Source organism: Anopheles ziemanni, chromosome X (assembly GCF_943734765.1).
Source record: "Anopheles ziemanni chromosome X, idAnoZiCoDA_A2_x.2, whole genome shotgun sequence".
Lineage (NCBI taxonomy): Eukaryota > Metazoa > Arthropoda > Insecta > Diptera > Culicidae > Anopheles > Anopheles ziemanni.
The window spans coordinates 735,915-758,670 of record NC_080707.1 but is presented as its reverse complement, the minus strand read 5'-3'; the positions used below and the strand labels follow the sequence as shown (position 1 = coordinate 758,670).

The 22,756-nt window shown below is 48.5% G+C and overlaps 3 protein-coding genes and 1 pseudogene across 3 annotated transcripts; 1 reads left to right on the top strand and 3 right to left on the bottom strand.

Moving 5' to 3' along the window:
• Positions 1 to 1,372: 1,372 nt before the first annotated feature.
• On the bottom strand, positions 1,373 to 6,351 carry LOC131290420 (SET domain-containing protein SmydA-8). The gene is made up of 3 exons (XM_058319573.1): positions 5,302 to 6,351; positions 1,618 to 2,085; positions 1,373 to 1,504 (listed from the first exon to the last, which is right to left on the bottom strand). The coding sequence occupies exons 1-3, from the start codon at positions 6,349 to 6,351 to the stop codon at positions 1,373 to 1,375; spliced, it is 1,650 nt and encodes a 549-aa protein (XP_058175556.1).
• A 6,932-nt stretch (positions 6,352 to 13,283) lies between these two features.
• LOC131290417 (ionotropic receptor 25a-like) lies at positions 13,284 to 14,344 on the bottom strand (annotated as a pseudogene).
• Positions 14,345 to 15,534: 1,190 nt separating this feature from the next.
• LOC131290416 (small ribosomal subunit protein eS10B-like) lies at positions 15,535 to 16,179 on the top strand. The gene is made up of 2 exons (XM_058319571.1): positions 15,535 to 15,975; positions 16,168 to 16,179. Exons 1-2 carry the CDS (start codon positions 15,535 to 15,537, stop codon positions 16,177 to 16,179), a joined length of 453 nt encoding a protein of 150 aa, XP_058175554.1.
• A 262-nt stretch (positions 16,180 to 16,441) lies between these two features.
• LOC131290414 (breast cancer metastasis-suppressor 1-like protein) lies at positions 16,442 to 17,962 on the bottom strand. The gene is made up of 4 exons (XM_058319569.1): positions 17,857 to 17,962; positions 16,833 to 17,797; positions 16,648 to 16,741; positions 16,442 to 16,554 (listed from the first exon to the last, which is right to left on the bottom strand). The coding sequence occupies exons 1-4, from the start codon at positions 17,960 to 17,962 to the stop codon at positions 16,442 to 16,444; spliced, it is 1,278 nt and encodes a 425-aa protein (XP_058175552.1).
• Positions 17,963 to 22,756: the final 4,794 nt, after the last annotated feature.

Here is a 22,756-nt window from a genome sequence, read left to right as displayed (position 1 = left end):
GAGGAATCCGAATTTGTGGATAAAAAACGACAAGAGATTTGTAAAAAACTGTTGTGTTGTAAGTGTGTGTGTGTGTGTGTGTGTGTAGGTGTTTAGGGGTGATTATCAATTCTCGAAAGTTGGCCATGGACGCGCTTCGTGGAGCGTTACGCCATGCCAGGAACGGGAACGGTTAATTGTTATTACTTGATTAATTTTGAAATATTGTCTCCGTAAAAAGGGGAGCCGTGGTGAAAGGGAAAAGGAGTAAATTTGTCCAGCCCTCTCCGATCCCAGCACTGGCTGCAGCATCGAACGGGTCAGCTGTAGGATAAGGGAGAGTAGCCTTTTACCACACCGTCTTTTTTAGTATTCAGGCTCTCGCCATTCCAGCACAAGAAGTCGATTTCTTCGAGCATCCTGATCGGAAACAACAGAGTTTTCCTCTAGCACACACACACACCCACACATACACAAGTAAATACTCACGCCCCAGATATTGGGGAAATGTCGATGCGCCACCAAACCACGCGGTGCCAAAAGTGGTTGAAGTATCAAACGTGCTCTTCAAACCAAACCTCGGAAGTCTACCGGCTTTCCACACATTTCGCTTGTGCGCGTTTGTTGCGTGTGTATGGGTGTGCGTGTGTAGGAGGTGTACACTTTTCACCGTTCAAACACTGGAAACGAAAGGACAACGTTCGAACTTGGCACCCGCAGGTTTGCGTCGTATATGCTGCCAACTAGCTGTTTTGCAATCATTCCAATTATTGCACAACCGACATCTCCTTCCTGTCCTAACTCCCCCATCGCCTTCTCAGCTCCTATTTTAAATATTGATTTGCCTAGACTAATGTTTTGCATAATGTTTACTCCTATTATAGCTCCTGTGCCCTTCGGTGTATATTTTGTTGAAACCCACACGATCGCATTTGTTTGCGCATTTCATAGCCATCGGAATTTGTAAAAATTAAAATACCCTTTATGCAGCGTCGCCCCTCTCTCTCTCTCTCTCTCTCTGTCTAGCCTAACCTCCTCCTCTCTGGTCCGTGGAGCAGCGTTGAACTCTCCCTCTGTTCTTGCACCTGCAGCCTGAGTCTTTTCATTTGAGCGTTCCTAATCTCGGGAAAAACACAGGTCCTTCCGCATCGCCTCCAGTTTGCTTAAGTGCCGAGTGAAAAACAGGTGAAAACCAACAGACGTGTCTTCTTCTGCGAGGTGTTGCGATATGTGTGTTTTTGTTCGTTTTTTTTTACAAGAATACGTTGAGGAACGGCAGGAAACTGTGAGCGCTCGTTTTCTGTGCTGACCAAACGGGAGATGGTCGTCGCCGAAAAAACCGGTAAAGTCTCCCTCGGGCGTGAGGGAGGGGTGGGGGGGGGGGGGGGGGGATTCAATCGAGCGGTTCACAGCCGACGCCGTACTTCACAACCATTTGCTGCAGGTCCTTGGGCCGGTTTCCGCTGGGGCCAAGGATTTGCCAGGCGGTCCGCAGATGCTCCAGATTTAACTCCTCCGTGGTGTTCTGTATAGGGGAAATAGGAAGGCAACGTGTTAGATCGAGAAGAGCTGCCAGTTGTAGGAACTCCGGGAGCCAGGAGCTGAAGCCGCAGAATATCCGTAGAGGCAACTACTTACACCACTCTCGCTCGGCACCTGACCCAGCGTGACGCGGGTGACGAACAGCTCGTAGCAGAGCACACCCTTGACGAAGCACTCGCCGTACTGCAGGCGCTCCAGGATGTCCAGGATCTCGACGCAGTAGCGCTCCTTCTCGCGCAGCTCCGCCACCGGCCGGTCGGCCTGGATCTTCTTGATCGCCTGCAGCTTCAGCTCGACCGTGAACTGGTTCGTCGGCAGCAGAAACCGCACCAGGTGGTCGTTCAGGTAGTCGATGATGTAGCTGGACTCGCGCTTGATCGCGTTGTTCAGTATCATCCGGCCGGCGATCTCCTGGATTTTCGTTGCCTTAATGTTGTCCATCTTCAGGTCGCACCGGTCGCAGCGCCACAGGGACGAGATTTTCAGCGGGTTGATCGGTAGCAGGCGCCCCTCCGGGCAGCTCTCCCGTACGCACTTCAGCGCCCCGAGGTACGTGCCGAACTCCTGCCGGTGAAAAGAGCAAACCCCCAGCGGTTGCGTGAGCGTGTTTCTGGCCTTCCGTTTTACGAAACCTACGAAACCATAAACAACCTCCATTCCCGCCTGCCAAACACACACACACACACACACACCCAACCCTTCCTTCACCCAAGTCGGTCTCTAATGATTTTAAATGGCAATTTTAAGTGCCTCGCATGCCGTGCTTCGGGGACGTTTCGTGCCGAGCGCTAGTTTCGTGCTATGATAAGCATTTTTACTGAAACAGGTCCTCGATGCCGTGACCGAAGCCAACAGCTCTCCGTCGTTCAGCTTCGTTCAGCCTGCAAACGCCGTTTCGTGGCCTTATTTTTTATAAAATAACTTTGCCTGGAATATTTATAACCTCGCCTAGGCCCCAACGCAAAGTGGGCTTCTACACCGTACCCTTTGGAAAGCTCGTAACTTATACCTGAAACAAGGAGATCTACAGTCAACGAGCTCCATTCAAAAGGATTAAAGAACAATATGTCCTGCCAGGGTTTGCAAATCACAACTACAAAACATAGTCAAACTACTCGAAGCATGCTAGAATTAATAAGCCTCAACTTTTAAGAGACAATAACAGTAGAAGGAGTTCTTTTAAAACAAATAGTAGAAAACCAGTCTGTCAACTCAGCCGTTTGGTTTTGTTCGGCTAACTTCACTAGTCATTCCTTACTTCAGCTCTTTCATTCACTGCACGTAGAAGCAAATAACACGAAATATAATTGTGTTTGAAAAGTGAGTTGCTTGGTCTACCTAGTGTTAAACACCATAGAGCCTAGCTTTAGAAACTTCAAACTAACTCCATTCGAGCCGCAAGTGTTCGATAGGGAGGGCTTGAATGTTCCTCAGCAAACGGACGTCGAGGGTTTATCAGGAAAACCGTTGCAAAAGACACCTTCTAGTTTTAAAGCAATTAAAAAGACACGCCTAACCCATCATTCAGAAGCGTACACACACACACACACACACACATACACACAAACACACGCCGGAGGATCGGTCACCGGAGGTTGCCAAAAGCTATGGCCATAAATAGCTTTAACCTGAACCGACCGGACGGTTTGAAAGGTGATTGATTCGTAGCTTGTGAAGTGTTTTGAATTCGGGTTTTTGAAATGTTGCACGATTTGGAAGACAGCCATCCCTCGAACAGGGCAAGCGCAATGGCTGACGGATAGCATTTGAATACACCGGAAACTTGACGTCTGAAATGCGGTGGGATGGTGTAGGGTGGGGGGGAGGGCCAAACAGGAAATGGAAATGCGAGAGTGCGTGCGTTCGTCCCTGTTTTCGTCTAGCAAGGGGGAAAATTCGCTCGTCACATTTATATTCGTGCGGGAAAATAACAGCGATTGCAGACGAGGACACAACACCTGCATGTCCCCCCTTGGGCCTTGTGAGATGCATCCGTGTGGTAGCAGGCGGTCGGTGTAGACATACTCCTAATCCCCCGATCGGATTTTTCCGAATGCCGAATGCGTCGCCTACGCCATTTTTCCCCAACGTTTTTCCGCGACGTGAAAGGTGACGGTAATTAAAACCACCATTTGTCGCCGTTAGTAACGTCCACGTCCACAACTCTACCGCAACGCCACACCCTCCTCCCCCCCCACCCCTCCCCCCTCACGCCAGCTGTCAAACGGTGTCAAAGTGGTAGTTTATTTTGGCCGGTATTTGAAAAAAAGGGGGGCAAAACATATATCTCCTATGCGAGCGCCCAGCTCGAAGCATGAAAATCGAAAATGTAATCTTTCACGCAAACGGGGGAGACCAGGTCGGGGTTAACCCTCGGCCCACACCCCCTCCCCTTGGACGCTTCCGAGCGCGCGCGCAGGTTATCCTCGCGTTTCCCCGGGGAAAAACTTCTTCCTTCCCATCTGGTGAGGAGGAGATTAAAATTAAAGAAAACCTCCTCGCCCCGCCGGGGTACAGGGGTACAACTTCCTAACCGACCGGTGCTCAACGTAAACATATGCACATGTGGAGGACGCAAAACCCCATCGTCCCTCCCTTCCCCACCGTCGGGCGGAACGCGGCAAAACTGCCCGAAAACACACGGAAAAGAAATACACCGACGTCGGTACACGGGCGTCCAAAAATATCGATCCCGGTCTCATAAAAACTTCTCAAAATAACCTACCCCATCGCCTGCCCGTGCCCCGCTCAGCTCACGGGGTCTTAGTTTTATTTTTCGTTCCGTCCGTTATCAGATCGTCAGCAGCAGCGTCGGGGTTGTTGAAAGTTGAAGCTAGTAAAACACAACCCCACAGGAGGTGTGGACTGGTTGAGTCCCGGAGCGGAGCGGAGCGGGTGGATACGAAGAGTTATCTTTCCTTCAGCATGCAACACGGACTCTTCCGCATCCAACTGGAATGGGGGAAAACCGTAGGGTTTGGGTTTGAGCACAGGTAGTCTTCAGTAACTGGGCTGAACAGCATCTCGCCAGGGAAATACATACAAATACCCGGCCCGGAACGAAAGGGAGCGCGGGGTACGATGCATCCTGCATGGAGCTACAGTTTCATCGAACACTGCCCTTTTCGCTAAAGCCGGGTGTCTCAAGTTCTGAATGCGATATCTCGAAAGTTGCGAAACAAACTACCTACGCAAGGAATGTTAGATTCCACGAAAAACCCTCTCAAGTATTACTGTCGAGCGAGACGTCGAGATAGACACGTACATTGTACCTCGGGTCGGTCGACTTGGTGACGTGGGTGGGGCAGGTACCTATCAAACATTAGCCCCGACAGTTGCAGTCACCTGGTTTCCAAAACAAACAAAAACCCGACCGACGTCAGAAAGCGATACCTCGCGAAGACTATTGACAGCTGCCTCGTCTGAGAATAGACGTGATGCAGCGGCGAAAGACAGGAGATGTTTGGCCAAGATCGCGAGGTTCCATAAAGTCAACTTGAAGAGGTTTCTGTATAGAGGCTGGACCACGAGGTGGCAGAGGTGTGCCAGAATTCTCATTAGGCTTCGGTCCTTAGTAATCTCAGCAGAGTCTTTTATGTGTCGGTGTTCTTGCGGTTGCCAGACCCGAGTACCGTCAAGCATTGGATAATTGTTCATCAATCAAGCTCGATTGCTGCAAGCCTATTTAGCCCCACACTCCCGATGCGAGAGGATGTTGATGATTGCGCTTGATTGGTTTCGTTTGATCGAGGTCTTCCGGTTGATGTGCTCGGAACTCACCGTCGGATCCTTGCAGCGTTCGCAGGAGCACAGGAAGCACTTCGAGAAGCACAGATGTATGATGCGATGCTGCGTGCCCCACAGGATCTTGGAGTAGTTGTTGAGCAGCTGCTGGCCGGCGCGGATCGGCCGCGAGGCGTACACGCGCATCCGCAGCTCGCTGTCGAACACGTAGCGCACGTTCGGGCGGCAGCAGTGGTTCATGAGCGCCCCGAGGATGTACAGCCCGCGCAGGATGATCTCGTGGTCGTTGTTCTCCTCGTCCGCCACGATCCGGCTCGTCTCGAACGCGTTGGTGTTGAGCACGTTGACCAGCTGGCGCAGGTAGCGGACGTCCGCGCCCTCGCCGTCCAGGTTCTGGAAGTAGCCGTCCTTCAGCAGCCGCTCGATCTCCGTCGTCATCTCCTTGCGCGGCGGATGGCCCTCCATCTGCAGCACCAGCGAGCGGTCGCGCTCGGACAGCAGGAAGCCCCGGATCGAGGTGAGCGCGTACAGGATGTTCTTCGAGTAGCGCCCGGCGTCCTTCGGCTGCCAGCTCTGGATCAGCCGGCACTCGGCGGCGTGCGGCGACGCCTCGCCGACACTGAAGTCACACTGGGCGCACATCGGCAGCCGGCAGCCACCGCTGCACAGGTGCAGCTTGCGCAGGATACGGCAGCAGCTGGCGCAGAAGATCACGTCGTAGTTGTTGACGCGCGGCCCGACCAGGATCGGCCGGTCCAGGAAGATCAGCTCGTTGACGGCGATGTCGCGTGTCGCCACCAGCCCACGCCCCAGGCCCTCGAACACCGCAATGTCCCAGGGGGCCCGCTCCGGCGGCACCAGATCCCCGAGGAACTCCAGCAGCTCGCCCTTGAACTTTGCCACCCGCTCCGGGGGGTACTGGACCGCTGCAGGCACCGGAACCTGCACAGCCTCCTTGGGAGGTTCACTGCCGGTGGGTGTCGCACTAGCGCCCACATCATCGGAGCGCTCGGGGCCGTCCCCCGCAAGCTTCACAGCCTCACTCGAGGTATGTCCATTACCATTCTCGCTGCCCACACTCGCCATGGTTTTTCCCTGCCTTTCCTCTCTCCCCCCCACGAAGTATTTCCAAAGCGAAGTCGTTCGCTGCCCTACCTACACCTCTTGCGTATAACGCTAACCTAGCCGCTCAAACCCTCCGTCGGCGTCGAGCTCTCTTGACTACTCTTGTGTTTATCGCGAAATTTGGATACGCCTTTGCTTCTTCTCTTTCGATTCTAGCCTACCGTAGGAAAACTACCAGTGCACAACCAGACGGAACGCTCTACAAACACTGCTACCCCACTAGCACCCCATCGACGTGGTCGAACGCGTTGGGCTGGACGTTGGCGCAGGTGTAGTCGCTGATGGCCGCGCGATGGCCTGACGCGCGGTCCGGTCGACTCGACCGTTCGGCGTGAACTGCGGCTGCAAACTGCCAACCTGTCCGGTCGCGGTCTCCCGGGTTTCGGCTAGCGCTCACCGCAAACGCCACTGCGTCTGCCCCGGATCCGTCGGTTCTTGTCACCGTCGTCACCGTCACCGTCACCGTCACCGTTACCGTCGTCGTCGTCGTCGTCTTGGTTGTCTTGATCGCGCTCCCCTCCGTACAACCAGGGTGAGATCTCCGCTCCTCTCTAGGCGCTACCGAGCCGATCCCTAGGAAACAGTGACCCCCCGGGGGAGAACGGTTGCCGCCCGCCGGCACGTTTCGTCGCGTCCTGCGCCCGCCGGCAGCCATCGCTCCCTGCCGTCGCCATGTTTGTTGGACGCAGCCTAGCCGCGCACGTGGTGTAGTAGTTGTTGTCGGCCCTGCACCGCATATGAGCGCATATTCCGGGCGTCGCGCTCTTTTTTTTGGCAATGGCTCAACCGTGGACCACGAGGTAGGGGACACCAGGACGCCCGATTATCCTACGCCTTGTCGGGAACGTTTCGGGATGCAGGAACTTTAAAGCAGCCGTCGAACACCTTTATCACAACCATACATATGACACCCGGTGGCTTGTGGTCCAGGTCCACCAGACGATCGCCAACGTCAGCCAAATCAGCTGTAACCGTCGACTTCTCACTCGTGTGTGTGTGTGTGTGCGCGTATATATAGATATAAATCTCTCACTTCGCTGCCGCTTTCACCGAACGCTCTAGAGACCGTTCTTTACGACGCCGTCAGCGTGGCGTTGGCAGGTTGACACTTTCGCCGCGTTTGCTACTTCTTGCACACAGTGTAAGCACAGTGTGGTGCTGAGCACACCGGGGCGCCTTAGGGACATAGCTCCTCCCCATACGAAACCGCGTCCGAGGAGTCGCGGGCTCTGCGTCGTTGCCCGGTGGAATGTTCGGTAGCCTTGACCAAAACAACGCGTCGCATCGTCGCGCAACCGGACCTACGGCTCCACTGCAGTGGAGCCCGCCCTAGATTCTCGTCCTTGCCCCTTCCCCTTACTCCTACCTACCTCCCTGCCCTACCTTTCACTCGATTTCGCACCTTGCCAAAAAGGCGACCGTCGAAGCGGATAAGGGCCCCAGCTAGACGCTCTCCCTCTCTCTCTCACACACACAATCTCTCTCTATCCAGAGTCCTGGTAACGAAGCAGCTGGGAAACACACACACACACGGTCGCACTCGCTTGGACGCTTGGTGTCCTGCACCTGAATGGCGCGCCTAGGCCTTGAACAGTCGCTATGGGAACACCTGCCGTCCGAGGAGATGTCTCACCCTCCCCGGGGAGGGGGGCTGGAGCGGAAGGGAAAACACGCACACTTTCCGGCACTCTGGAGTGGTTGCACTGAACAGGTGGTTGCACAGTTGCGACGTTCGTCGTAGCGTCGGAAAAATGCCACCCGAAGAAAAACAATAGAAACTTCTGCCCAGCACCAGCGGGGTGTTTTAGGGTTTGCGAAGGGCCAGGATGGAGATTTTGGCGAAGGATTCACGCACACACATGTCGGGGCCAGCACTGGAGGGTCGTGGAATGAACACGATGCTGGGTTTTGGGGTGGATCTCGTGTCCAAACGGAAACCAAAACAAAGTCCGGAACATCCGTCCGCCCGTGGCTACGTGCGAAATTGGAATGGTACGATGCCTGGGATGCACTGGAACGTTCAAGTGTCCCGTGTGCGTGTGTGTGTGTGTGTGTCTGTGTGTGTACATATGTGAGTCCTAGGGAGGGCGACGCACTCGAGGAAACTCGTTGTAGTCCGGAAAATGTTTCCCTCCGTATGCGTACGCACGATTGGAAAGTTCCAAAATACAAAAGATGTAGGAAGAAACAGAGGAAAAAGGATGGGCCGAGACAGCAAGGCAATGAGAGAAAGAGAAAGGTGCACAACGCACAAGAACGGGAAAGTAGATGAGGTTGTACTACGACGCGATGGCAAGAGATGGGACGCTGCGTGGAAAAACACGAAAGCACCGAGAGCGAATACAAAACAAAACAAAGTTTTTCCTTCCTTCCCCACCCCTTTGTCGCCCCCCCCCCCCCTGCCCCCTCCCCTTACTTCTCTGCCGGAGCCACCCGAACTGCTGCTGCGTGCGAAGTTCAAGATTTTCCACAGAGTTTCCATTTTTCTCCCTTTGTTTTGCTCTTTCAGTTTTTCCTGACTCCCCGTGGAATGCCTCGAGGACGTGCGACTCCAGCCGTAAGCCACCACTTTGCCCGGCCCACCTCTTCTCTTCACTTCCCACCGGACCGGTGTCGCGAACGGGAAAGGTTCCGGGAAATTCAAGAGAAAATGTGCGCAGAAGGCCATAGTTTCTCGGAACCCGCGGGAGAAACGGAGAAGGCGCGAGAGAGGAAAATAATTACGAAGGGAAAAAGCACAACCGAAGCCACAGGGAAAAGTCACAAACTTCTCGGATTCGGGTTTGCACGCGGTACGACCGGGTTTTTCCGCAGTATGTCCTTTCTTTCAATCGCGTGACGTCGGTCCCAGCACGTTGGTGTCCTTTCGGCACACTCCATGGCCGCGGTTTGCCTTTCTCTCTCTCTCTCATACACACAAACACATACACACACACACATAATTCAGTGCGAATGCGCGCACGAGAAGGTTCCCGAGCCCGCAGCGGGTTGGTGTGAAAACATCGTATCCAACGAGGGGCTCGCACGACACGAGACCACGAGAGCGAAGGGAAAGCGTTCGGGCTGACCGACGACAATGGGAAAACTCCAGCAACAAGTTTTCCCATCTCCTTTCGCTGCCGAAGCGTATTACGACGTTCGTTACGGTCCGACACGTTGAAAGAGTTCTCCGCTACAGGTTCGAAAACCCTGGACACCCTTTGATGTTTTCCATCAACTTAGGTTAAAAGTTTTCAAGAAAAGAAAATGAACCAGCCAAGCAAGCAAAGTTGTGTTAAGACCACATGCCACAAACATTCGCCTTTCAACTGAACGGTTGTTCAACTCTTCCACGCGCTCCGGCCAACACGTTACACGTGAAAAAGGGCCGTGCGGTGGAAAAACAAGCAGCCCATGTCGGACGCAAGACGTTTGCATTAATCGTTCTGGCATAACGCAGGTGCATCTGGTTGTTTGCACATATGTGCGGCGAGTGCAAGGCGAAGAGACTTGGACTTGGAATTCACAGTGCGTTCCATTCGTACAGACTTCACTTTGGAGCAAACGAAATCGAACAATGAAACTAAGAAACAAATACCAAGTCAATCAAATGAAACCATAGCAAAGCCAGTTGCTTTGTTCGGATTAGTTATTTAATTTAATCTTCCAATTTCATTTCCTTTATTATTCAATTTTCCAACTTCCCTTACAAGCATGCGCCACACTGTATCCCTTGCGGGTACACTATTAATAGCTCCTGCACTGCATATCCGCAGCATATGTTTCATGTAGTTCATGTTTTTACCTTTTTCAACCTGGTGTTCGATGAGTTAGTTTGTCAAAGAGTTACCAGAGAAACAGCTTCATCTGGAGGATGAAAGGTGATGTTGGGAAACTGTGTTGGACAAACAGCTGAAGAAACATTTCCGCGGCTTGCTGTTATGATTGAGGCTTTTATTCATCGTATGGAGCGTAAAGTTAAAGTAAAAAGCTGATATCGAATTTAACGCAAATGAATGAGAGCTAGAGCTAACATTCAGTTTATAGATATGCTTGTTTGAGATTAGGGAAAACACGAATTACTGTTTCGCCTGCATGTCTACGATGACTACGTAGTTTAAAAATATAATCGGAGCATACGAATATCTGGCAAGCAACCCTAATCGAACGGGCAGTTTAAAATATCAACTGCCCGACGTGTAATCCTGCTCCTGGCCCCGCACGGGATTTATGCGGCCGATTTTCTTGGCAAACGTTGCGGCCGGAAAAGTCAAACCCGTCAACCAGTCTGCGTAATGGGACACCGACTAAAGTAAGGCGACACCGAGAACTCGAACAACGATGGATAGTTTGCGAAAGCAGCTAAATCAAAACGGCCAACCGACGGACGGCAAATACCAGCAGCAAACATAGGCTGGTCGTGCGGGTATCTGGTCTCATTTACTAATTTATGCATTTGCCCGCGGTCGGATCGAAATGCTAAGCTGAAATGGTGTACCGGGAAACCTTCCAACAATTTTCCTTTCCCCCCACACCACCATATCGCGAACAACCCCGCAACCGTCGTCGGTCGGTATGATTGAAATTTATAGCTTTGGCAATATCCATTTTTTACGATACTTCCACGTCAACATCGTTCGTATCTGTCGCTTCAACCTGTAGCCCAAAATCGAAGGCGGCCAGAGCGAGTCCTTGAAACGAAATCGGAACCAAAACCCAACCGAACCTTAGGCGTGCACGCACGCCCCGAAATGGGGTACTCCGCACGCGAACTCAATCCCTCCAACAGCAACAGCGCGTCCAAGTTTTGGTAGTCAATCAAAAATTGTTCAATTAGATAGACACTTATGGCACGGGCAATAAACCTGCTGCCGACGATGACAGCCCGAACCCTTTTGGGCAATGGATTGCATGCTTTCTAGCTAGCGAGATTGCGGTGTTCCGGAAGAAAAGGGCCCGGCATACTCATTTATTGCTTTTCGTTTCGGTTTTGCGGAACTCCGAGAGACTTGACAGGAGTCGGTTGTTTGTCGAGCATCGATTTTCCTTCCATTGAATCTGGTCATTATCCAAACACAGCAATCATAACCATGTTCGAATACCATTAAAACTGTTTTAGCTTTTTCAGATTCCGTAAAATTGACTTCGTGCAAGATACGTAAAGATAGCGCAGAAACAAGTTTAAAACGGATAAATTTGAATAGTCGATGGAGGCGCCCAGTCGAAATGGATCGTCGAGACGGCCAGCCAGTTTTTTTCCTTTTTTCCAAAGTCTTGTTTTTACCTTTTGTATGGCACAGCGACGAAAAAACAAACAGTCAGCGTCTTTTCGGTCCTTCCAATCATAATAACCTCAATTGTTCATCCTAGTGTGATTTGAACGTCAATCAGGAGCATTAATACTTTTATTGTGGAAACGCAGCTTAATCACAATTACATCTGTCACTAAGCCCTCTCACCTGTCACCGCCACTCTGTCAAAGTGACTTGTTTTGATTCGCGTAAAACCATGTGTATTTACTATCCTCACGTAAGTTTTACGTTCTTTTTATGTCTATCAAGGCATTTTTACTTGCCGGAAGGACGTTATTGCCCCCTACCGTGTCCTGTTCATCAAATATTAAGGTACGTTACAAAAATACCCCAAAAAACCTACATGATTGTGTACACCTAATCTTCTAACCCTAATCCTCGCTCGATCTTCCTTTTTAGGCGTTCGAAGATGGTTCTGGCCCGCTCTTTGCGCCGATGGCACCTTTGCACCTCGCCGAACAGCGTGATCATGGCCAGCGCCAGCCCGACCAGCGTCGCGATGAACGCCCCACCGAGGCTCTCCGCATCGAGCCGCTCGTTTACCCGCCGGAAGCCGTCCGCCGCACTTGCCACCGGCTCGGCCGACTCGATGACGGTGAGAATGTTGATGTACTGCTCCTTGATCGGATAGTCCCAGACGCGGTACTGCGCCTGATCGTTGCCGCTCGAGAGCATCAGATTGCGCCACATCTGGTACAGCACGTCCTCGACGTTCTTCATGTTGCGTAAGTATTCATGTGTGCACGAGTTCTGCACGACCGTGTACTTGATGCGGTTCTGGCGCGACAGTTGCTCAAGGGACTGGATCGGTGTTTGCATGCGCTCCACCGTGAGGAACGCGGCCAGGTTTACGGTAAACGTCGCGAGCATGAGCACCACGAACAGCCAGTAGGCAGCGACCAGAGTTCGCCCGGAGAGTGCCTTCGGAGCTTCATCACCACGCAGAATCTCGTACTTGATCTCAGCCGAATCGTGGATGAAGGCAAAGTCCGCATCGAGACGCTCGTTTACTCGCCGGAAGCCGTCCGCCGCGTACTGTTCCTTGATCAGATAGTCCCAGAACTGCGCCGGATCGTTGCCGCTCGAGAGCGTCAGATTGCGCCACATCTGGTACAGCACGTCCTCGTCGTTCTTTATGTTCCGGAAGTAATCATGTCAAGGGACTGGACGAGGTCAACGCGAACCAGCAGCTTTCCTTCATCGTAAAGTTCCTGCGTGTGGGAAAGTCAGTGGAGTAATCGGAAACGAACACAGTGGAGGAATAACAATATCTTAGGGAACCTGATCTCTTACCGACACTCGTACGGATAGGCGGCCTCGTTGTTTCTTGCACTATAGGGCGAGAACTTGTCCAGCAACCGATGCGAAAGAGAGCCCCACAACCACAGCCAGTGGTTCATACAAATAGACGTACTTGCTGATGCGTTGCCGGTGATCACAGGATATCAATCTGGCCGATACCGATCGGTTTATGGCTAGCCGGAAAGTCGATGCAGATCAACAGCTGGGATCCTTTGCGATGGGCTACAAATTTGACCGCCCGGATCTGGACCACCTTCAAGCGGAGAGCGTCGTCAATGAGAAACAATGGCAGCAACACGTCTACGGTTGCTCGGCAAACACCTCGCCCACCTCGGTGAAGTTGCAGTTGCGCAGAATCTCGTACTTGATCTCGGCCGAATCGTGTATGAAGGCGAAGTCCGCATTGAGACGCTCGTTTACTCACCGGAAGCCGTCCGCCGCACTCGATGGCGGCGAGAATGATCAGAACTGCGCCTGATCGTTGCCGCTCGAGAACGTCAGATTGCGCCATATCTGGTACAGCACGTCATCGGCGTTTTTCATGTTGCAGAAGTAGTCATGTGTGTCCGTGTTCTGCACGACCGTGTACTTGATGCGGTTCTGGCGCGACAATTACTCAAGCGACTGGACCGGTGTTTGCATGCGCTCCACCGTGAGGGTCGCGGCAAGGTTTACGGTAAACGTCGTGAGCATGAGCATCACGAACAGCCAGTAGGCAGCGACCAGAGTTCGCCCCGAGAACCCGATTGCTGCCTTCGGAGCTTCACTACCACCTTGTGAGGTGAACGAGGTCAACGCGAACCAGAAGCTTTCCTTCATCGTAAAGTTCCTGCGTGTGGGAAAGTCAGTGGAGTAAACGGAAATGAACACAGTGGAGGAGTTACAATATCTTAAGGAACCTGATTTCTTACCGACACTCGTACGGATAGGCGGCCTTGTTGTTTCTTACATTTTAGGGTGAGAACTTGTCCAGCAACCGATGCGAAAGCGAGCCCCACGACTACAGTCCGTGCTGAGGTCACTAAATAGATGCACTTGCTGATCCGTTGCCGGTGACCACAGGATATCAATCTGGCCGATACCGATCGGCTCAAGGCTAGCCGGAAAGTCGATGCAGATCAACAGCTGGGATCCTTTGCGATGGGCTACAAATTTGACCGCCCGGATCTGGACCACCTTCAAGCGGAGAGCGTCGTCAATGAGATACAGCGGCAGCAACACGTCCTTGGTGCCCGTCACAAACGCTCCGCTGCGTGGAAAGCGAAACCGCCAGGCTCTTGACGTCGTCCGTGTGACAAAATTTGCTGGACCTAAATGGTTACTTCAATCGTCCTCGCCTCCCGATCAACCTTCATTTCCATGATGACAGACCGGAGTTTCTGTCCCTTCTGTGACCTCTCCAATCTTCGATTTCCAGTGTGTGTGTAGTTCGAGGCATCATGGAACCGAGCACCGTTGATACCGTGCCTCTTCTCGGTCTTCAGGAGGCCAAAGATTCCTAAGAAAACAATTTTGCTTTGGAAATGTAGGCCAACAAACTTCCGGATTAGTTTTTGGTGCTACGCGTGCGCGGCGACGTAAGATGATGTCGGGAAGGGATTCCTATGTCCTTTCGATCCCCGTCGTCCTCCAATCAGCCAAATTGACTTGCGAGTGTGACGTCGGCGAAGTATAAGACGTCGAAAATCGTGCGCAAACGTTTTACGTACGATTATTACCGCGCGCGGTAAAACCAATTGTTTTAGAATAATAGATTTACTTGTCCTAACTTTACTCTTCGCGGAAGAAAAGAAAACAGCTATCAGCTTCTCTTGCTTGTCGTTACCTGTGAGTAAACTGTAGTTTAAGTATGTTACAAATAAATTAACAGTTTCCAATTGTATTTAGACATGTTCTAATGCGGATTTTAGCACTGTAAGAAATGCCTTTTGTACGTGAAAACATGAAGTCTCATTAGTTGTTTTATAAACAAATGTTATAAAAAACGTTTATATAGGCCATAAGAAGACGAATCGCAAGACTGTAGAGGCTAAATGCAGTAGTTGTTACACAATTTTGTACGTTCACAGGTTCTCATATAAGGTCATTCTAAATAATTTTAATCCCTTTAGGTAAGGAGGTAAGTAAGCATTAAATTATCTGAAAAGATTTATTTGTTTTACACATCTTTCAATCACCCAAAAAGAGTTATTTGAGTAAATGCTGAAAAAATTAAATTTTTCAGCTTAAAAAATCGGCTCCAAAAATTGGCCAAAATTTGCCAAAGTAACAGGAGCGAATAATTCGCGGTTTCGTAGGAGGTAGCACAGCTGGTCGAACCGATTCGGCCGAGTCGGTTCGGGTGACCGATTCTCTTGCCAAGGTCATAGAAAATTGATTAAAATGTACGGGAAAAGGCGACAAAACGTCCACTGTTCATACCAATGGCTTCCTAGTAACAGTGATTCGTGAATGAGCGGTGATTTTAACGCCTGTGACGAGTGAATCTGTTGATAAACCCGATAGAAAATGTAGTCTATGTAGTCTAAGGATACAACCTACATCAAGAAAGATGTTCATGCCCAAAGCACACCGAGTCGCCTTCTACGAGCACCTCTTCAAGGAAGGAGTGCTGGTAGCACAGAAGGATGTCTATGCCCCAAAGCATCCCGAACTGGAGACCATTCCCAACCTCCATGTCATCAAGACGATGCAATCGCTGAAGTCCAAGAACTTCGTGAAGGAGCAGTTCGCCTGGCGCCACTGCTATTGGTACCTTACCAACGAGGGTATTGAATATCTTCGTGCGTACCTGCACCTTCCTTCGGAGATTGTGCCCTCCACCTTGAAGCGCGCTGCCCGCTCGGAACCAAAGCGTGCCCGCACACAGGCTGGACCGCGTCCGGATGGATCCAAGAGCGGAGAGGACCGACAGGCTTACCGTTGTATGCAGCAGGCTGGTCTAGGCGACAAGAAGGGAGATATCGGCGCTGGAGCAGGCGATCTTGAATTCGTAAGTGATCAGTTCCACAGTTTGATCTGTTTGAGTAATCTATTTGTAGTATTTTACTACACCCCTCAGCTAAGGATAAAAGTTGAATTTTCAAGCTAACGGTAACTAACTATACGAATAGTTTGGTACATGCAAAAAAACAAAGATCTTGAACTGAGCCTTATTGCCAAAAACGATGTGGTACATTTGTAGAGAAACCAGTAAAATATTTTGTCGATGTATATATTTTCGGACTGTGCCCTTTATCAATTGATTAAGTCAATAAGTTTTTGTATAAACAAGATTTTAATTCATTGTCTTGTGTTTAATGATGATTTAAATGTAATGATATGTCCATTTGCTAAAATTCAATATAGTAACGTTTAATGGAAGAATTCGAAATAAGAAAATTCATTAACTAATAGAGCTCGATAGAGTTTAGCAACATATGCTGACAAGAGCTTATTTAGATAGTTAGTAGTAGCAATTAGTTGCCACGTCGCTTAATCGAAACTTTTCCTTGGCGCAGGTGCGAAAGGAAGATGCACACCTTTTTGCCGTCTGATGGTTTCTTCACCCAAATGTCATCGGCGCCAATCGCTGTTATAATACCCGAGAGTGGAGATCTACCTATCCCTTCCACATACACTGGTTGGCCACGGAAAAACCAACGGCGAGCATACCACAGCCTACCATCCTCGATGCGTGCCACACTCAAACGTTGCTGCCGCAAGAGTGAATGCGACGGTTTTCGAGAGCTGGATGGCTGTCTATTGTAGCTTTGGTTCTGGAAGATAAGGAAAGAAAAGCCATTCAATTACATGACCAATGTAACGTAACACATAAGACGCATTTCAGTGCAGCGCAATATTGCTTACTGTTCGAGATCTGCGTGCACCTGATGTTAAAGCTCCATTCAGATTGGAATACGATTGACCAGTGGCATAACCCAAACCGCCAGAGTTTAAACCCGAGCTGTGCGCCGACGTGGAAGGATTATTTCCACTTGCACCTGCACCGGTACTAGTCGAAGCACCTTCGTTTATACCATTTTGCCGCGATCTCCCGGAACGGGGCGGTGTAGAAGGATTAACTCCACTTGGACCACCGCTACTGGTCGAAGCACCTTCGTTTATATCATATTGCTTCAGGTCCGGAAGCGGCTTCTTTGAATGAGAACGCAATTTTCGCGTGACCGGCTCAACTCCACTTAGACCACCGCTACTGGTCGAAGCACCTTCGTTTATATCATACTGCTGCGAACTCCCGGAATGGGGCGGTTTGCCACCAAATACGAGCTCCAGGTCATGTTCGATCTCCTTTTTGTCGAGCAGAAAAACGAGCTTTCTGGGGGCCAGTTTGCGCCGCTTCTCTGGCACCGGAAGCGGCTCCTTCCAATCAGAACGCAATTTTCGCGTAACGGGCTCAACATCGATCGAGTCGCCATCGAGGCGCTTCGACCGCAATTTCATCGCGGCAAACTCTCGCAAAAACAGCTTCTTGTCATTCTCACACTTGGCAATCAACCTTTCTTTGAGCTTCGCTTCTTCTTCCTGAAACTCCTTTTCGGCCTCCACAATATCTTTCTCGTATTCTCGTTGGGCCCACTGGAGCTGGTGGTCTCGGTGCAATTCGTTGAGCATCAAACGGTCTTCTAGTTCCACCGTTAGTGTCTCGACGCGGCGCAGGTAATCGGGGTGCTTTCTCATCTTCAACAGCTCCATCTCATGCATGAGGTCAGCTAGTTTTTCCCGGTATATCTGCTCCTTTAACTCCCTTTGTTCGTCTATCGTGCGCTGGTTCGTCGACGATCCTGACTCCGTCTCGCTAGCCTCGTCCGTATCTAAAGAATGTAAAATCCATGATCAGTCTAAAGTATGAAGCAACCGCTTTAAAACGTACCTTCATCACTGTCGTATTCATTGTCCTCAGACCGACGCGACTCATATTCGTGCTTGGTTTTTTCTTCTGGACTTTCTTCCAGCGTCGATCGCTGATTGGAAGACATATTTTAGCTGCGATTACAACGCTTGATCTTTTACAGTATATCAGGAAAAAGGATACTTCTTCGTCAAACGGCACGCTGTTGCGATATGCCTGCGTTGGATAAACTATCGCGCGTCAATCTGCTGTTCAGCCTAGTACGTGATTGGCTAAACTATAATGCGTAAAAGGATAATTCTATGCAGCGTTTTAAACCTTTCAAAACCCTATGATGTATGCCAACTGAAATTCGTATAGGACTAACTAATTCGTAGAAGACTAAGACGTAACTAAACGAAGCTAAACCTTCAGCACAGTCGAAGTACGGCGAAAAATGATGAAAGTTCTTCGAAACTTAAGCACCAATCGGAGAGATTCCCAGAAACTAAACGGATATCCTCTGGTTTTATGGCTACCGGTTGCGTTTGTAATATGCGTTCATCATAGGAGCTGTCACCAATGACAGCAGACCTTGCGTTCTCTGTACTGTACTAAAAATTACCATAAAAAATTTTGATTGCAAACGTTAATGTTCGAAAAGTAATAATAATACATGAAACGGCTTTTTTTGTTTTTCACCCGACAGTTACGATATTTTAGCTCAGACTTAAATTAGATCGAATGGTGTTATCAATTTATCATAGACATTCCTCAAGACAATCGATCAAACAATCTGCCCTTATTTCGTATAACTTTGAGAAGGCTGTATGCGCCCATGGCGTGGTTGATACAAAATAAAAATATTTCTAGCTTTTTCTGGCGTTTAAACCAAGTTTGGTAGCGATTGTATCAGAATTTGTCGGGCAACAGGTCGGGCAAAAAACCGGTGGGCAAAAAAACGTTCACCGAGTTTTCTGATGTATGTACAGCATTAACAGTAGTCTGTTATTCTGCGGGAAAAGCTATTTATCATAACTAGGTAAAACGGCCCGGTTACACGGCCCAGTTACAGGACCCAGTTACAGGACTCGGCTACAGTGCCCGTTTACATGGCCCGGTTACACGGTCCGTTGACAGGTCCCTGTTACAGAGCCCAGTTTTAGGACCTGGTTACATTGCCTGTTTACAAGACCCGTTAACATGGCCCGGTAACGCCGCCCGTTTACAGGGCCCGGTTGCAGGACCCGTTTACAGGGCCCGGTAACACGGTTAATTTACAGGGCCCGGTTACATTGCCCGTTTACATGACCCATTTACATGGCCCGGGGACACGGCCTGTTAACAGGACCCGTTTGCGTGGCCCGGTAAACCTGTGGTCAACGCTTTGCGCAACCGCATGCGGTTGCCTTTTTGATCTGTCAAACGAGCACAGCTTTTTGCCAAAAATAATACTTTAATGTTTGAATAAACCACTTATATGAGGATACAATCTCTTCAATGTCAAAGTCTACTAGGAACAATATTTACTGTTGACATATAAAAACGCAAGAGTCTGCGGCAAGAATCAAACTCGTTTGATTTTTTAGTACAGAAACCGCAAGGTCTTGCGTCTGCGGTGACAGCCCATGACAGCTCCTATCTATGGGAAAAAACGCAACCGCATGCGGTTGCGCAAAGCTGTGACCAGGGGTTGACAGCTCCTATCTCTCCCATGGGAAAAAACGCAACCGCATGCGGTTGCGCAAAGCTGTGACCAGGGGTTAAGAAATGCCTTTTGTACGTGTGGATAAAAACATAAAGTCTTATTAGTTGTTTTATAAACAAATATTATCAAAAACGATTATACAGGCCATAAGAAGACTGTAGAGGCAATATGCAGTAGTTACAGTAGTTACACAATTTTGCGTATTATCCGAAAATATATGGAAATGACGTAAGTAAGCTTTGAATTATTCAAGAAGAGTTATTTAAGAAAATTAAACAGCTTTTAGTTAAACAAAAATACTACCACAACTTACAGTATTTTATTTTGAAAAAATCCGGAAAAAATTAGATTCAAAATTGAATTCGAAATTGAACAACTGCTCGAACCGGTCGATAAACCGGTTCGGGTGCCCGGTCAACCGATTCGGCCGAACCGGTTCTACCAGCTGCGCTACCTCCTACGAAACTGCGAATCCTGCGCTCCTGTTACTTTTCGGCCGATTTTGTCGGTTTTTGGGCCCGAGACTGCGTTGAAAATTTCAACTTTTGTAACAGGAGCGCAGGATTTTCAGGAGGTAGCAGGAGCAAAATTTTTATCGATTTTTCGACCTAAAATGGTAACTTTGGGATGATTTTTGGGGATGAAAATTTCCATAGGAAAAGTTTAAGTTATATAGGAAAATGAATTGACTTCTTTTTCTTTTCTCTTTTCGGAAAAAATGCAATATTTTCGGATAATTTAAAGCTGCTTCAAATGCCTAAATAACTCTTTTCGGATAATTTAATGTTGGCTTACTTACCTAAATAAAACTTTTTGCATAAAATGCTATATTTTCGGATTACTAAAAGTTGTTTTACTTACCGAAACAACTGTTTTTGAATAACTTAAAGCTGCTTTACTTACTACGTCCCATATATATTCGGTTTTTACGGGGCTTTATTAAAATACACGATTCCAACTTTTACTTTTTTTAGACTTTTATTATTAACTTGATTCGTTCTGGTTCTCTATAATGCATTTATACTCAACTTTGCTAGCCTTGGATGCAGTTTTTCCTCCTTTTCCCTTTCATTTCGGCCTGTCTTTGTTCTGATGCGTAAGAATTATTTTATGTGTGTAGTGTAGATTTTTTTTCGATTTTGTTATGATTTTCCTTTTCATTGTTTATTCTCGCCAATATGTACTGTAATTTATTTTTTTTCTGTTTATATCTTTATTAACTTTATTCTCGGCGAGAGTAGGTTTGTGTTTATGTGTATTTGTATGTGTTTATGTTATTTCGAAAGTAACTGTCCTATGCAACCCACACTCCCCTTATCCCTTGACTCCCCTCCCGCTACAGAACGGTGAGGTGTTTCCTGCTGACCGGGTTTGGAAAAATGCTATTATAGTTTTGAATTTGCAAAGAATACGCCTTCCAGTGGGACACTGCCGAAAAGATGATGCACAATGGCAGTATTTATATCATGTTTTTTGGTAGTTTCGTTTTTGTTTTGTTTGTTTTTTTTTCTTCGCATTACATAAGTTTGCTCATACATTTTCTTTAAATCTATCCACGCTTCATTCGTTAGTTATACTTCCACTTCATATTTTTTGTTTCGTTTTTGTTCCATTTGCTCCTTTTTTCTCGAGCGGCTACTTAAGAGAGAGAGAGTGAGAGAGTATCTACGCAACACTATCATCATACCTATACGAATCACGATCCGACGAAAGCCGGCTTGAAAAACAATCCATGTCCTTGCGAGACAATTCGACCGTTGCGCATCAGTACACATAGCATCTCCCGCAACGTCTCCCCCATTCGACTATCGCTATTTCTCTAATTCTTTCCTCCTTCAATTACACACACGCTCTTAATCCTAAGCGAAATAAGTTCACGTATCATACCTTGTTACCAAACATCTTACACTTTGGACTCGAACTTTGATTGTTGAGTGGGTTTCAGACCTACTCCATCCGGTTGCTGCTGTTCAGCGTTTGTCCCTATCCACATGTACTTTTCCCTACGCTGGAAAGGATGACGAAACGATTTCCAACCGACTTAATCGGACCACTACTGCTGCTGTTGCATTATTTGAATTATTTTTTCTGGTTTTTGTTTGCATAGTTCATTACTTGGCTCAAGTAAAATCGTACACTAAACGCTACCACCTATATTCTCTCGTGCGAACGCCTTTCTCCACTCTGCTAAACACTAATCCGATCATCCGTTGCCTAACTTAGCACTAGCTCTCTGCCTGTATGCCATAAGTCGTTAATGTAGTGAACTAAAACAAACTAATGTAAACTTATTATTTTACCGCAAAATCTATCATAATTTACACAACTTCCGATCCGATTCCGCCCGCAGACAGATCACGCCGGACACGCACCTCCTTTCCGCTCGGAGGACTCTGTTTTTCACTCTCTTCTATATTTTTTGTTTTCGTTATCACAAATCCTTCACCGTTCATTTAAGTGCGCTCTGAGCCATGACCTTCAATCAGAACTGGACCTGAAAATCATTCGGCTGCCCATACTTCTCTTGTTGTACCACTACAGCCAGCCTTTTCCCCACAATTTCCTCCTCATATATCTCATATCCTCTTGGATTTCATTCGATTTTGCTTTCTGTCCCTACACTACATCATCGTGTCCATCGTCCCGAAGACTGTCCAGCCGGTGGTATACAACCACACTTGTTCTCCTTCCGTTTTGGTTAGCTCGAAGAGTGAGTAGCGGAAGGATGTATGGGAAAGAATGCAGCATATGCGAGCAATGCTTTTGAACTTAATTAATACGAAATGGTATGGTAAAGGGCATCTTACGTATTTACCTATGGCTCATAAGACTTTTCCATTAGTGAGCGGACGTACCAACCAAATGCAATATTAAGAACTAGTCAGGTTGCTTAACGAATTGGAAAATTATGTGTCAAGAATGAAAGTATTATGATATTGCGAAAAACAAGAATATGGAAAAATACATTATCACGTTAAGCGCTACGTCGGTCCCGTTGGTTTGCGCATAGCGCTTAGCGTATTATGTAAAAGGTTGGCAACTATCATAACACGAATCTGTACGAACACGGTAAATAATGAAAAAAAACATACAAAAACTTCACTGCAAGAAAATGAACTGACTTTCTAAAACATATACGCATTTGCATCTGCCTAACGCATCTTCGATACTAACATGACGAAATAGTAACGTGTCACATGCAAAACCCACAAAGATTTCCTCTTTTTGACTCAA

Excerpts from the sequence above, each read along its gene's own strand:
- LOC131290414 (XM_058319569.1), bottom strand. The coding sequence starts at position 17,962 with ATGTCTTCCAATCAGCGATCGACGCTGGAAGAAAGTCCAGAAGAAAAA. Across the intron at positions 17,798-17,856 it reads TGAATACGACAGTGATGAAG|ATACGGACGAGGCTAGCGAG; the intron begins GTACGTTTTAAA and ends TACATTCTTTAG. Across the intron at positions 16,555-16,647 it reads TGTGGCACGCATCGAGGATG|CGATTGGCGCCGATGACATT; the intron begins GTAGGCTGTGGT and ends GTATTATAACAG.
- LOC131290420 (XM_058319573.1), bottom strand. The coding sequence starts at position 6,351 with ATGGCGAGTGTGGGCAGCGAGAATGGTAATGGACATACCTCGAGTGAG. Across the intron at positions 2,086-5,301 it reads AACGCTGCAAGGATCCGACG|GAGTTCGGCACGTACCTCGG; the intron begins GTGAGTTCCGAG and ends TTTCACCGGCAG. Across the intron at positions 1,505-1,617 it reads AGGTGCCGAGCGAGAGTGGT|AACACCACGGAGGAGTTAAA; the intron begins GTAAGTAGTTGC and ends TCCCCTATACAG.
- LOC131290416 (XM_058319571.1), top strand. The coding sequence starts at position 15,535 with ATGTTCATGCCCAAAGCACACCGAGTCGCCTTCTACGAGCACCTCTTC.